The 15,611-nt window shown below is 48.3% G+C and overlaps 1 protein-coding gene across 2 annotated transcripts in view; it reads left to right on the forward strand.

Annotated features, from left to right (window-relative positions):
- LOC142741957 (neuronal acetylcholine receptor subunit alpha-10-like) overlaps positions 1-15,611 on the forward strand; it is a 143,579-nt gene that overhangs the window by 54,954 nt on the left and 73,014 nt on the right. For both annotated transcript variants that reach the window (XM_075851280.1, XM_075851281.1), the window contains exons 2-3: positions 14,136-14,281; positions 15,060-15,214. In XM_075851280.1, the coding sequence (XP_075707395.1) occupies positions 14,136-14,281; positions 15,060-15,214 (301 nt within the window). The remainder of the gene's footprint in view (positions 1-14,135; positions 14,282-15,059; positions 15,215-15,611) is intronic.

Consider the following 15,611-nt stretch of genomic DNA (forward strand, 5'->3'; position numbering starts at 1 on the left):
ATTTCAGTAATTAAATTCACAAAGTGTCTCATATTCTATAGACTCATCACACACAGAGGGATCTCGTATATTCTATAGACTCATCACACACAGAGGGATCTCATATATTCTATAGATTCATCACACACAGAGGGATCTCATATATTCTATAGATTCATCACACACAGAGGGATCTCATATATTCTATAGATTCATCACACACAGAGGGATCTCATATATTCTATAGATTCATCACACACAGAGGGATCTCATATATTCTATAGATTCATCACACACAGAGGGATCTCATATATTCTATAGATTCATCACACACAGAGGGATCTCGTATATTCTATAGACTCATCACACACAGAGGGATCTCGTATATTCTATAGATTCATCACACACAGAGGGATCTCATATATTCTATAGATTCATCACACACAGAGGGATCTCGTATATTCTATAGATTCATCACACACAGAGGGATCTCGTATATTCTATAGACTCATCACACACAGAGGGATCTCGTATATTCTATAGATTCATCACACACAGAGGGATCTCATATATTCTATAGATTCATCACACACAGAGGGATCTATTTCCAGCAGTTTTTTCTTCTAATGTTAATGATTATGGGAACAGTTCATAAAAAAACTTTAGTGTCTCAGAAAATGAGAATATTATATAAGCCCAATTTCAAAAATGTTTTTTAATATGAAAATATCGTCCTACTGAAAAGTCTGTTCAGTATTTGCCCTCAATACTTTGTCGGGGCTCCGACTCTGCATGAATTACTGCATCAATGCAGAGTGGCATGAAGGCGATCAGCCTGTGGCACTGCTGGGGTGTTATCAATGCGGCGTGGCATGGAGGTGATCAGCCTGTGGCACTGCTGAGGTGTTATCAATGCGGCGTGGCATGGAGGCGATCAGCCTGTGGCACTGCTGAGGTGTTATTAATGCGGTGTGGCATGGAGGCGATCAGCCTGTGGTACTGCTTAGGTGTTACTAATGCGGCGTGGCATGGAGGTGATCAGCCTGTGGCACTGCTGAGGTGTTACCAATGCGGCGTGGTATGGAGGCGATCAGCCTGTGGCACTGCTGAGCTGTTATCAATGCGGAGTGGCATGGAAGCGATCAGCCTGTGGTTCTGCTGAGGTGTTATCAATGCGGCGTGGCATGGAAGCAATCATCCTGTGGCCCTGCTGAGCTGTTATCAATGCGGCGTGGCATGGAGGTGATCAGCCTGTGGGACTGCTGAGGTGTTCTCATTGCGGCGTGGCATGGAAGCGATCAGCCTGTGGCACTGCTGAGGGGTTATTAATGCAGTGTGGCTTGGAGGCGATCAGCCTGTGGCACTGCTGAGGGGTTATCAATGCAGCGTGGCATGGAGGCGATCAGCCTGTCGCACTGCTGAGGTGTTATCAATGCAGCGTGGCATGGAAGCGATCATCCTGTGGCACTGCTGAGCTGTTATCAATGCGGCGTGGCATGGAGGTGATCAGCCTGTGGGACTGCTGAGGGGTTATCAATGCAGCGTGGCATGGAGGCGATCAGCCTGTGGCACTGCTGAGGGGTTATCAATGCGGCGTGGCATGGAAATGATCAGCCTGTGGCACTGCTGAGGTGTTATCAATGCGGCGTGGCATGGAGGCAATCAGCCTGTGGCACTGCTAAAGTGTTATCAATGTGGCGTGGCATGGAGGCGATCAGCCTGTGGCACTGCTGAGGTGTTATCAATGTGGCATGGAGGGGATCAGCCTGTGGCACTGTTGAGGTGTTATCAATGCGGCGTGGCATGGAGGCGATCAGCCTGTGGCACTGCTGAGGTGTTACCAATGTGGCATGGAGGCGATCAGCCTGTGGCACTGCTGAAGTGTTACCAATGCAGCGTGGCATGGAGGCGATCAGCCTGTGGCACTGCTGAGGTGTTATCAATGCGGCGTGGCATGGAAGCGATCAGCCTGGGGCACTGCTGAGGGGTTATCAATGCAGCGTGGCATGGAGGCGATCAGCCTGTGGCACTGCTGAGGTGTGATCAATGCGGCGTGGCATGGAAGCGATCATCCTGTGGCACTGCTCAGCTGTTATCAATGCGGCGTGGCATGGAGGTGACCAGCCTGTGGGACTGCTGAGGTTTTACCAATGCGGCGTGGCATGGAGGCGATCAGCCTGTGGCACTGCTGAGGGGTTATCAATGCAGCGTGGCATGGAGGCGATCAGCCTGTGGCACTGCTGAGGTGTTACTAATGCGGCGTGGCATGGAGGTGATCAGCCTTTGGGACTGCTGAGGTGTTATCAATGCGGCGTGGCATGTAGGCGATCAGCATGTGGCACGTCTGAGGGGTTATCAATGCAGCGTGGCATGGAGGCGATCAGCCTGTGGCACTGCTGAGGGGTTATCAATGCAGCGTGGCATGGAGGCGATCAGCCTGTGGCACTGCTGAGGGGTTATCAATGCGGCGTGGCATGGAAATGATCAGCCTGTGGCACTGCTGAGGTGTTATCAATGCGGCGTGGCATGGAGGCAATCAGCCTGTGGCACTGCTAAAGTGTTATCAATGTGGCGTGGCATGGAGGCGATCAGCCTGTGGCACTGCTGAGGTGTTATCAATGTGGCATGGAGGGGATCAGCCTGTGGCACTGCTGAGGTGTTATCAATGTGGCATGGAGGGGATCAGCCTGTGGCACTGTTGAGGTGTTATCAATGCGGCGTGGCATGGAGGCGATCAGCCTGTGGCACTGCTGAGGTGTTACCAATGTGGCATGGAGGCGATCAGCCTGTGGCACTGCTGAAGTGTTACCAATGCAGCGTGGCATGGAGGCGATCAGCCTGTGGCACTGCTGAGGTGTTATCAATGCGGCGTGGCATGGAAGCGATCAGCCTGGGGCACTGCTGAGGGGTTATCAATGCAGCGTGGCATGGAGGCGATCAGCCTGTGGCACTGCTGAGGTGTGATCAATGCGGCGTGGCATGGAAGCGATCATCCTGTGGCACTGCTCAGCTGTTATCAATGCGGCGTGGCATGGAGGTGACCAGCCTGTGGGACTGCTGAGGTTTTACCAATGCGGCGTGGCATGGAGGCGATCAGCCTGTGGCACTGCTGAGGGGTTATCAATGCAGCGTGGCATGGAGGCGATCAGCCTGTGGCACTGCTGAGGTGTTACTAATGCGGCGTGGCATGGAGGTGATCAGCCTTTGGGACTGCTGAGGTGTTATCAATGCGGCGTGGCATGTAGGCGATCAGCATGTGGCACGTCTGAGGGGTTATCAATGCAGCGTGGCATGGAGGCGATCAGCCTGTGGCACTGCTGAGGGGTTATCAATGCAGCGTGGCATGGAGGCGATCAGCCTGTGGCACTGCTGAGGGGTTATCAATGCGGCGTGGCATGGAAATGATCAGCCTGTGGCACTGCTGAGGTGTTATCAATGCGGCGTGGCATGGAGGCAATCAGCCTGTGGCACTGCTAAAGTGTTATCAATGTGGCGTGGCATGGAGGCGATCAGCCTGTGGCACTGCTGAGGTGTTATCAATGTGGCATGGAGGGGATCAGCCTGTGGCACTGTTGAGGTGTTATCAATGCGGCGTGGCATGGAGGCGATCAGCCTGTGGCACTGCTGAGGTGTTACCAATGTGGCATGGAGGCGATCAGCCTGTGGCACTGCTGAAGTGTTACCAATGCAGCGTGGCATGGAGGCGATCAGCCTGTGGCACTGCTGAGGTGTTATCAATGCGGCGTGGCATGGAAGCGATCAGCCTGGGGCACTGCTGAGGGGTTATCAATGCAGCGTGGCATGGAGGCGATCAGCCTGTGGCACTGCTGAGGTGTGATCAATGCGGCGTGGCATGGAAGCGATCATCCTGTGGCACTGCTCAGCTGTTATCAATGCGGCGTGGCATGGAGGTGACCAGCCTGTGGGACTGCTGAGGTTTTACCAATGCGGCGTGGCATGGAGGCGATCAGCCTGTGGCACTGCTGAGGGGTTATCAATGCAGCGTGGCATGGAGGCGATCAGCCTGTGGCACTGCTGAGGTGTTATCAATGCGGTGTGGCATGGAGGCGATCAGCCTGTGGCACTGCTAAGGTGTTACTAATGCGGCGTGGCATGGAGGTGATCAGCCTTTGGGACTGCTGAGGTGTTATCAATGCGGCGTGGCATGTAGGCGATCAGCCTGTGGCACTGCTGAGGGGTTATCAATGTGGCGTGGCATGGAGGGGATCAGACTGTGGCACTGCTGAGGGGTTATCAATGCAGCGTGGCATGGAGGCGATCAGCCTGTGGCACTGCTGAGGGGTTATCAATGCGGCGTGGCATGGAGGAGATCAGCCTGTGGCACTGCTAAGGTGTTACTAATGCGGTGTGGCATGGAGGCGATCAGCCTGTGGCACTGCTGAGGTGTTACCAATGCGGCATGGCATGTAGGCGATCAGCCTGTGGCACTGCTGAGGGGTTATTAATGCGGTGTGGCATGGAGGTGATCAGCCTGTGGCACTGCTGAGGTGTTACCAATGTGGCATGGCATGTAGGCGATCAGCCTGTGGCACTGCTGAGGGGTTATTAATGCGGCGTGGCATGGAGGCGATCAGCATGTGGCACTGCTGAGGGGTTATCAATGCAGCGTGGCATGGAGGTGATCAGCCTGTGGCACTGCTGAGGTATTACCAATGCGGCGTGGCATGGAGGCGATCAGTTTGCTGACAATCAGGCGCAGTGATCCTGTGGTTATTACACCAGGTATTTGTACTTTTGGCAGTGCGGGCAGGTGCCGAGTCCTGCTGGAAAACGAAATCCGCGTCTCCATAAAGCTGTCAGCAGAGGGAAGCATGAAGTGCTGGGAATGTCCTGCTCGACGCAGCGCTGACTCTGGACTTGATATAACACAGGGGACCAGCACCAGCAGATGACACGGCCAACCAAACCATCACTGACTGCGGACACTTCACACTGGAGCGCAGGACACTTGGACTGACGCCTCTCCACTCTTCCTCCAGACTCTGGGACCTTCCAAATGAAATGCAAAATTGACTTTCCTCTGGACACAGGACTGCGGATACTGAGCAGCAGACCCGTCATTGTAAAGGCTTAGGAAACCTTTGCAGGTGTTTTGTGCTGATTGTCGTCTCCTGGTGTGACCCTCTAATCAGCCAATCTGCAACTAACACCCAATATTCTCATTTTCTGAGACACTAAATTTTGGGTTTTCAGTAACTGTTCCCATAATCATCAACATTACAAGAAAAAACGGCTGGAAATAGATCCCTCTGTGTGTGATAAGTCTACAGAATATATGAGACACTTTCTGAATTGAATTACTGAAATAAATGAACTTTTTGATGATCTAGTATTTACCATCCCCCTTCTCCTGCCGATCGCAGCGTTTCTGCTGCATCGAGTGTCCAGATCTTGCGGTTGCAATCAGAGGCGATTATCACGCCTGGACACAGGAATGCTGCTGAAATGCCGCGATCTAGCCCTGCACGTAAGTAACGTTCTCTGGTGACATCATCGGGATCTGAACCAATCATGTCCTGATGAGGTCACCTAATAAATACAGTAGAATTTAAGAAAAGAAAAAATTAAAAATAATGGAAAAAAACTAAATGAGAAAAAGCTCCCCTTCCCCCAAAAAAGTACATACAGTACCTCTCCAAACCCACAGGGGCAAAATTACACGTCCTGTGGGTCAAAAACGCGTTTTCCATGGGGACCAGGTGCCTTGGCATTCACACGTCACATTCCTGACACTCAATGTGCGTTACCCTAAATAATTACCCCCGTCCACCAATGTATCTATTTTACCCCGGCACTTTCTGCTTTTGTGCCTTAATTAACACATTTCTCAATGATTCTCCCCAGTGTCAAGAGGCTGCGGCTAAAGCTTTAGGGGGTGATTCGTGTCAATCTAAAATAGTGTCCTTGTTCTCGGCGCTATAGCAGCGTCATACATTACACAATATGTTTCATTTTTTTCCGAAATTTGAATAGCGCACGTGGAAATAATAATCTTTATTATCGGTAATTGTATTGTTTTGACGATAATCCCCCTTCAACCTCCCTACTTCGTCCGTCTTCCTCATCCTCAAACTGTAAAGACGCCATTTATTTTCTACAGGCTACGGTACACAGCGCTAATGAAATCTGCATACGTTATCCTTGTAATATCAGGGCAGAGGCGGAGCTCCGCCGGTACACAGAAGCCACGCCCACATTTACGCTGGAGAAAGAAAATCTTTACTTACGCAGTTAAAATAACAAAACGCTTTATCTCCGTGAAAAATCTTTGTTGGGAAAAAAATCAAGTATCGTGGGAATCGCGTTTCTTTTTTGGGTCAGGGAAGCTGGCGGTGGCTTCAAGACGTACGCCGCCTTCCGCTGGTGATGGCAGATTCTTTGTTACATTTCTATACATTTCTACAGCTGAATTCTGTTACATTAGCGGCTGTGAGCGCAGTCAGCGAGAATAGTGCAGTGTCAGCTCCATTCAGATGTCTGGACCGTCGTAGAAATGTCTGCAATAAATCTGCCACGTGTGAATTCACACCTAGAGGAATGTGGCGCACAGGGGAGATGAGTTACAGCAGAGCGCCAGATCAGAGGGCCACAGTATTGGGACCACGTGATGCCGCTCCCTGAAAGTCTCCATTATTTTCCACCTTCTGATTGGATAAATGTAGAGAATATCCTCTCCTCCTGCAGCCAATCCCTGTCCAACCAATCCCAGTGCAGTCAATCCCTATCCAGCCAATCTCACTGCAGCCAATCCCTGTCCAGCTAATCCTCCTGCAGCCAATCCACTGCATCTACTACTCCTGCAGTCAATCCCTTGCAACCACTCCTCCTGCAGCCGATCTCCTGCAGCCACTGTTCCTGCAGCTAATCCCTTTCCAACCAATCCCTGTCCAGCTAATCCTCCTGCAGTCAATGCCCTGCATCTTCTCCTCCTGCAGCCAATCCCCTGCAACCCCTCCTTCTTCAGCCAAAGCCCTGCAACCACTTCTCCTGCAGCCAATCCCCTGCAACCCCTCCTCCTGCAGCCAATCCCCTGCAACCCCTCCTCCTGCAGCCAATCCCCTGCAACCACTCTTCCTGCAGCCAATCCCCTACAACCCCTCCTCCTGCATCAACTTACCCTGAAGGAGAGAAATCCGTGCTGCTGCTGTGTTTAGCTCACAGAGGATTGTCCAGACGGATACAACTACGAGAAGTATTAGGTACTAGGAAGAGTAGTCAACCTCTGTACATAAACCATGGATATTGACATTCACTGACAGCAAGTAGAGGTCTTAAAAATAATGAGGATTAAGCTTTATTTGCAGAAGACTGGACTGCCCTTTTAAGTAGTGGCTCAGACATATTTCAGATAACTGCAGCTCAGGGATAAACTCCTACAATGGGAAGCTGTAATAATAAGAGGAGCACCCCTTTAAGTGCCGGTGCGGATACTTTGCGGATGTTCTCTCATCTCGTTCCCTTAATCTGTCGGATCATTATCTTTTCTTCGCTTAATTAATTTTTTTAATTGGATTTCACATCTCTGACATTGATCGTAATCAGCGTGATTAGAACAAAGCCGAGGATCATGGGAGCCGACATGTAGATTCTCCATAACTGATGTGTTCTAATCCTACAATATAAAAGCTGGCCGCATGGTCCGCGCGCAATAACCGACAACCGCTTACAATACAGCCGCGCGCAATAACCGGCAACCGCTTACACCTGCCATACAGCCGCGCGCAATAACCGGCAACCGCTTACACCTGCCATACAGCCGCGCGCAATAACCGGCAACCGCTTACACCTGCCATACAGCCGCGCGCAATAACCGGCAACCGCTTACACCTGTCATACAGCCGCACGCAATAACCGGCAACCGCTTACACCTGCCATACAGCCGCACGCAATAACCGGCAACCGCTTACACCTGCCATACAGCCGCGCGCAATAACCGGCAACCGCTTACACCTGCCATACAGCCGCACGCAATAACCGGCAACCGCTTACACCTGCCATACAGCCGCGCGCAATAACCGGCAACCGCTTACACCTGTCATACAGCCGCACGCAATAACCGGCAACCGCTTACACCTGCCATACAGCCGCACGCAATAACCGGCAACCGCTTACACCTGCCATACAGCCGCGCGCAATAACCGGCAACCGCTTACACCTGCCATACAGCCGCACGCAATAACCGGCAACCGCTTACACCTGCCATACAGCCGCGCGCAATAACCGGCAACCGCTTACACCTGCCATACAGCCGCGCGCAATAACCGGCAACCGCTTACACCTGCCATACAGCTGCGCGCAATAACCGGCAACCGCTTACACCTGCCATACAGCCGCGCGCAATAACCGGCAACCGCTTACACCTGCCATACAGCCGCACGCAATAACCGGCAACCGCTTACACCTGCCATACAGCCGCACGCAATAACCGGCAACCGCTTACACCTGCCATACAGCCGCACGCAATAACCGGCAACCGCTTACACCTGCCATACAGCCGCACGCAATAACCGGCAACCGCTTACACCTGTAATACAGCCGCACGCAATAACCGGCAACCGCTTACACCTGCCATACAGCCGCGCGCAATAACCGGCAACCGCTTACACCTGCCATACAGCCGCGCGCAATAACCGGCAACCGCTTACACATGCCATACAGCCACGCGCAATAACCGGCAACCGCTTACACCTGCCATACAGCCGCGCGCAATAACCGGCAACCGCTTACACCTGCCATACAGCCGCGCGCAATAACCGGCGACCGCTTACACCTGCCATACAGCCGCGCGCAATAACCGGCAACCGCTTACACCTGCCATACAGCCGCGCGCAATAACCGGCAACCGCTTACACCTGCCATACAGCCGCGCGCAATAACCGGCTACCGCTTACACCTGCCATACAGCCGCGCGCAATAACCGGCAACCGCTTACACCTGCCATACAGCCGCACGCAATAACCGGCAACCGCTTACACCTGCCATACAGCCGCGCGCAATAACCGGCAACCGCTTACACCTGTCACACAGCCTGAGCATGTTGAGACACACATAATATTAGTTGAAAATGGCGCAAACCTGTGTCCTATGTTTATACCGCAGCTGGACGCCATGTTTTGTATTGAACCTCTGATTGTAAATAATTAATATTCTTATTCAGTGACAGCAAACGGAGATCTTGAACATGGTGAGAAATTGAAACACAAAGGCCCACTTTTATTAACACTATCTTAATAAAAATAAATGAACACGTTTAGCGCATTTTGGACATCCGAAACTATATCTGGGGCGTGTTATGAACAGGTGTAGATTTGTGCCAAAAATTGCGCCATTTACTGGGTTTAGTATTAACGCATTATTACAGTGACATCACAGGAAGGCTCCCCTTCCTTCATTGTGACGTGCATGTCCCTGATGGTGTCCGCGCAAACACTGTCAGTCATAGCCAGGCTCCCGCTGCAATGGCTGAGATTGGAGAAACCGCCCATCTCACCCGTTTAACTCAATAAATGCTGCGTCAATATCTACCACGCATTTAAGTAGTTTGACGGAGTGAGGAGGTTCCCTCTGTCAACCATTTGCGGGACGCAAACAAAATCGCCGGCTGCCAATGGGTTGCCATGGTCTAACAAAGTCCCCCGTGCCTGCCATGACTATGCCAGAGTCATGACCTAATATATTGCCTGTCAGGAATACACTGTTATACCCCAGGTTATTCTCACTCTGTTCTCACAGTGTTATAATGTGAGTGGTGACCCCAGGTTATTCTCACACTGTTCCCACAGTGTTATATTGTTAGTGGTGACCCCAGGTTATTCTCATTCTATTCTCACAGTGTTATATTGTTAGTGGTGACCCCAGGTTATTCTCATTCTATTCTCACAGTGTTATATTGTTAGTGGTGACCCCAGGTTATTCTCATTCTATTCTCACAGTGTTATATTGTTAGTGGTGACCCCAGGTTATTCTCATTCTATTCTCACAGTGTTATATTGTTAGTGGTGACCCCAGGTTATTCTCACTCTGTTCTCACAGAGTTATATTGTTAGTGGTGACCCCAGGTTATTCTCTCTCTTTTCTCACAGTGTTATATTGTTAGTGGTGACCCCAGGTTATTCTCATTCTATTCTCACAGTGTTATATTGTTAGTGGTGACCCCAGGTTATTCTCACTCTGTTCTCACAGTGTTATATTGTTAGTGGTGACCCCAGGTTATTCTCATTCTGTTCCCACAGTGTTATAATGTCATTGGTGACCCCAGTTTATTCTCATTCTGTTCCCACAGTGTTATAATGTCATTGGTGACCTCAGGTTATTCTCACTCTGTTCCCACAGTGTTATATTGTTAGTGGTGACCCCAGGTTATTCTCATTCTGTTCTCACAGTGTTATATTGTTAGTGGTGACCCCAGGTTATTCTCACTCTGTTCCCACAGTGTTATATTTTTTAGTGGTGACCCCAGGTTATTCTCACTCTGTTCCCACAGTGTTATAATGTCATTGGTGACCCCAGGTTATTCTCATTCTGTTCCCACAGTGCTATAATGTCATTGGTGACCCCAAGTTATTCTCACTCTGTTCTCACAGTGTTATATTGTTAGTGATGACCCCAGGTTATTCTCACTCTGTTCTCACAGTGTTATATTGTTAGTGGTGACCCCAGGTTATTCTCACACTGTTCCCACAGATTTATATTGTTAGTGGTGACCCCAGGTTATTCTCACTCTGTTCCCACAGTGTTATAATGTCATTGGTGACCCCAGGTTATTCTCACTCTATTCCCACAGTGTTATATTGTTAGTGGTGACCCCAGGTTATTCTCACTCTATTCTCACAGTGTTACATTGTTAGTGGTGACCCCTGGTTATTCTCTCTCTTTTCTCACAGTGTTACATTGTTAGTGGTGACCCCAGGTTATTCTCAATCGGTTCGCACAGTGTTATATTGTTAGTGGTGACCCCTGGTTATTCTCACTCTATTCTCACAGTGTTATATTGTTAGTGGTGACCCCAGGTTATTCTCATTCTGTTTTCACAGTGTTATATTGTTAGTGGTGACCCCAGGTTATTCTCACTCTGTTCCCACAGTGTTATAATGTCATTGGTGACCCTAAGTTATTCTCACTCTGTTCTCACAGTGTTATATTGTTAGTGATAACCCCAGGTTATTCTCACTCTGTTCGTACAGTGTTATATTGTTAGTGGTGACCCCTGGTTATTCTCACTCTATTCTCACAGTGTTATATTGTTAGTGGTGACCCCAGTTTATTCTCATTCTGTTCCCACAGTGTTATAATGTCATTGGTGACCCCAAGTTATTCTCACTCTGTTCTCACAGTGTTATATTGTTAGTGATGACCCCAGGTTATTCTCACTCTGCTCTCACAGTGTTATATTGTTAGTGGTGACCCCAGGTTATTCTCACTCTGTTCCCACCGTGTTATAATGTCATTGGTGACCCCAGGTTATTCTCACTCTGTTTTCACAGTGTTATATTGTTAGTGGTGACCCCAGGTTATTCTCACTCGGTTCCCACAGTGTTATATTGTTAGTGGTGACCCCAGGTTATTCTCACTCTATTCTCACAGTGTTACATTGTTAGTGGTGACCCCTGGTTATTCTCACACTATTCTCACAGTGTTACATTGTTAGTGGTGACCCCAGGTAATTCTCACTCTGTTCTCACAGAGTTATATTGTTAGTGGTGACCCCAGGTTATTCTCACTCGGTACGTACAGTGTTATATTGTTAGTGGTGACCCCAGGTTATTCTCACTCTATTCTCTTAGTGTTCTATTGTTAGTGGTGACCCCAGGTTATTCTCTCTATGTTTTCACAGTGTTCTATTGTTAGTGGTGACCCCTGGTTATTCTCACTCTATTCTCACAGTGTTCTATTGTTAGTGGTGACCCCAGCTTATTCTCACTCTGTGTTCACAGTGTTATATTGTTAGTGGTGACCCCCAGATTATTCTCACTCTATTCTCTTAGTGTTCTATTGTTAGTGGTGACCCCAGGTTATTCTCTCTCTGTTTTCACAGTGTTATATTGTTAGTAGTGACCCCAGGTTATTCTCTGTTTTCACAGTGTTCTATTGTTAGTAGTGACCCCAGGTTATTGTCTGTTTTCACAGTGTTCTATTGTTAGTGGTGACCCCAGGTTATTCTCACTCTATTCTCACAGTCTTATATTGTTAATGGTGACCCCAGGTTGTTCTCTCTCTGCTTTCACAGTGTTATATTGTAAGTGGTGACGCCAGGTTATTCTCACTCTATTCTCACAATGTAACACTGTAAGAACAGACTGAGAATAACCGAGGGGTCACCAATAACATTATAACACTGAGAGCAGAGTGAGAATAACCTGGTGTCACCACTAACAATATAACACTGTGAAGACAGAGTGAGAATAACCTCGGGTCAACACTGACATTGTAACTTTGTAGGATTAGAGTAAGAATAACCTGGGATCACCATTGACACTAAAACAATTTCAGAACAAAGTGTAAATAACCTGGGGTCACCACTGGCATTATAACACCTTGGGAACAGAGTGAGAATAACCTAGGGTCACCAGCAATATTGTAACTTTGTCGGAACAGAGTGAGAATAACATTGCAATTCAATAAGAGCACAGTATTACAAGGTCAGTAATGACCTCAGATTATTCTCACTCTGCTCTTAATTGCAATGTGAGTGGTGACCCTAGGGTATTCTCACTGTCTTCCCACAGTGTTATAATGTGAGTGGTGACCCCAGGTTATTCTCATTATGTTCCCACAGTGTTACAATATGAGTGGTGACCCCAGGTTACTCTCACTCTGTTCTCAGTGTTACAATATGAGTGGTGACCCCAGGTTATTCCCACTCTATTCTCAGTGTTACAATGTCAGTAGTGAACCCAGGTTATTCTCACTCTGTTTCCATAGTGTTATAATGTCAGTGGTGACCGAGGTTATTCTCACTCTGCTCTCAGTGTTACAATGTGAGTGGTGACCCCAGGTTATTCTCACTCTGCTCTCAGTGTTACAATGTGAGTGGTGAACCCAGGTTATTCTCAGTCTGTTTTCAGTGTTTACATTGTCAGTAGTGAACCCAGGTTATTCTCACTTTCTCAGTGTTACAATGTGAGTGGTGACCCCAGGTTATTCTCACTTTCTCAGTGTTACAATGTGAGTAGTGACCCCAGGTTATTCTCACTCTGTTCTTAATGTTAAAATGTGAGTGGTGACCCCAGGTAATTCTCACTCTATTCTCAATTTTACAATGTGAGTGGTGACCCCAGGTTATTCTCACTCTGCTCTCAGTGTTACAATGTGAGTGGTGACCCCAGGTTATTCTCACTCTGCTCTCAGTGTTACAATGTGAGTGGTGACCCCAGGTTATTCTCACTCTGCTCTCAGTGTTACAATGTGAGTGGTGACCCCAGGTTATTCTCACTCTGTTCTCAATGTTACAATGTGAGTGGTGACCCCATGTTATTCTCACTCTGTTCTGAGTGTTACAATGTGAGTAGTGACCCCAGGTTATTCTCACTCTGTTCTCAGTGTTACAATGTGAGTAGTGACCCCAGGTTATTCTCACACTGTTCTCAGAGTTACAATGTGAGTGGTGACCCCAGGTTATTCTCACTCTGCTCTCAGTATTACAATGTGAGTGGTGACCCCAGGTTATTCTCACTCTGCTCTCAGTTTTACAATTTGAGTGGTGACCCCATGTTATTCTCACTCTGTTCTCAATGTTACAATGTGAGTGGTGACCCCAGGTTATTCTCACTCTGTTTCCACAGTGTTATAATATAGTGGTGACCCCAGGTTATTCCCACTCTGCTCTCAGTGTTATAATATCAGTAGTGACCCCAGGTTATTCTCACTTTGCTCTCAGTGTTACAATGTGACCCCAGGTTATTCTCATTTTGCTCCCATGATGTTATTGCTGGATTTTCCCTGTACATGTCACACTGAAGCTTGAGAGGTCCAGAAATGTCTAGGTCTTCGGAGCTGATTGCCAATCGGTGGCCGGTTCCAGTGTCCAGCATATGACATGGTAATAATATCGGACACGCTGGGCGTCTGGCTGGATTTTTGCGTCCTCTGTCCATGTTCGATGTCCTTCATTTACTGAGTGTTCTCTCTTATTGCAGGAGTTCTGGGGGCTCAGGGGAAGTTCGCCTACAAACTGATGAACGACTTATTTGCCAACTACTCCAATGCCCTGCGGCCAGTAGAAGACATGGACAAGGCTATGAATGTGACGCTGCAGGTCACCCTGTCACAGATCATCGACATGGTACATTCATCCTCCGAGACTGAGCCTGCCAGGAAATAGCCCTAATCCCGTACCCAATATCATCCCTTATATATCCCATACAAACCAACATATGAATCCCAAATACCAGGAAATGTGTGGCCCACCCTGTTCCATCCAATCCAAAATGAATCAGGAATGCCCCTTTTAATGCAAATGAGCACAAACAATTTATTTGTATGGTTTGTGGAACTGTCCCATAAAAATCGGGACTGTTGACAAGTGTGGTGTCCCACAAGAAGAACCTTCATTGCCTGAATCATCACTCCATGTAATGTTTAGTAACTTGGTAAATCCTTTGCTGTTCTGCATAACATCATGTCCAGAGCTGCAATCATAATTCTACTATTACATCATGTCTTGTACTCCAGTCACATCCAGAGCTGCAGTCAAAATTTACCCCTGGCAGTGCATTATGGGATCGCAGATATTCCTCAGGGGTATAGTCAGAGTCGTATCTATAGGTGGTGCAGAGGAAGAAGCTGCACACTAACTCTGGTGCCTGAGGGGTCCAAATACCCTTCTGCCTAATAAAAAGACGTCTGTGGGCGGAGGTCCTGTTACAGATTTTGCATTGGGGGCAAGAAGCTTCCACTTGTGAAATTCATGCAGGAACAAGCAGAATTTTGAATGCAGCTTTGAATGTGACTGGAGTAGAAGACACAATGTGACTCACAGGCATCATGACAAGCGGGGTTAAGTTGTTTTACATGAAACTTTTTGGAACGTTTCCATGACTCTCATTTCCGCTCTTTCCTAGGATGAGCGGAATCAGATCCTGATGGCTTACCTGTGGATTCGCCAGGTTTGGTTTGACGCCTACCTGCGCTGGAACAAGGACGATTATGATGGACTCGATACCATCCGTATACCTAGCAGTTATGTATGGAGACCTGATATAGTCCTATATAACAAGTAGGTCGGATGGAGGTTGAGGCTCATCGTGTCCTAACACTTTTCCAGCCTGGGTTTGGTCCACATTTCTTCTGTTCTCAGTCCCTGATCAGTAACATCAGTCCTGGAGTCGTCTCAAATTGTAAAAAGTTCTATTCAACCATTTCTAAGTAATATCTGCACCTGGGAAAGTTGAGTGACAAACAATATGGCTGCCATTACAGTGGTTATTGGTGAATCTGCCGTGTTATGAGTGATATGTGGCAGTGGGGGATGTTTACTTACATATATTTCTAATTCAGGAGTTTGGGAAAGCTGGGACTATAATAGGTGCGGCTCTGGGTTGGAGGCGCCATTAGGAGTCTCTGTCGCAGATTCCGTCATATTTTGTCTGACAAAATAACAGACGCCGTGACGG

Source organism: Rhinoderma darwinii, chromosome 2, assembly GCF_050947455.1.
Source record: "Rhinoderma darwinii isolate aRhiDar2 chromosome 2, aRhiDar2.hap1, whole genome shotgun sequence".
Taxonomy (NCBI): Eukaryota; Metazoa; Chordata; class Amphibia; order Anura; family Rhinodermatidae; genus Rhinoderma; species Rhinoderma darwinii.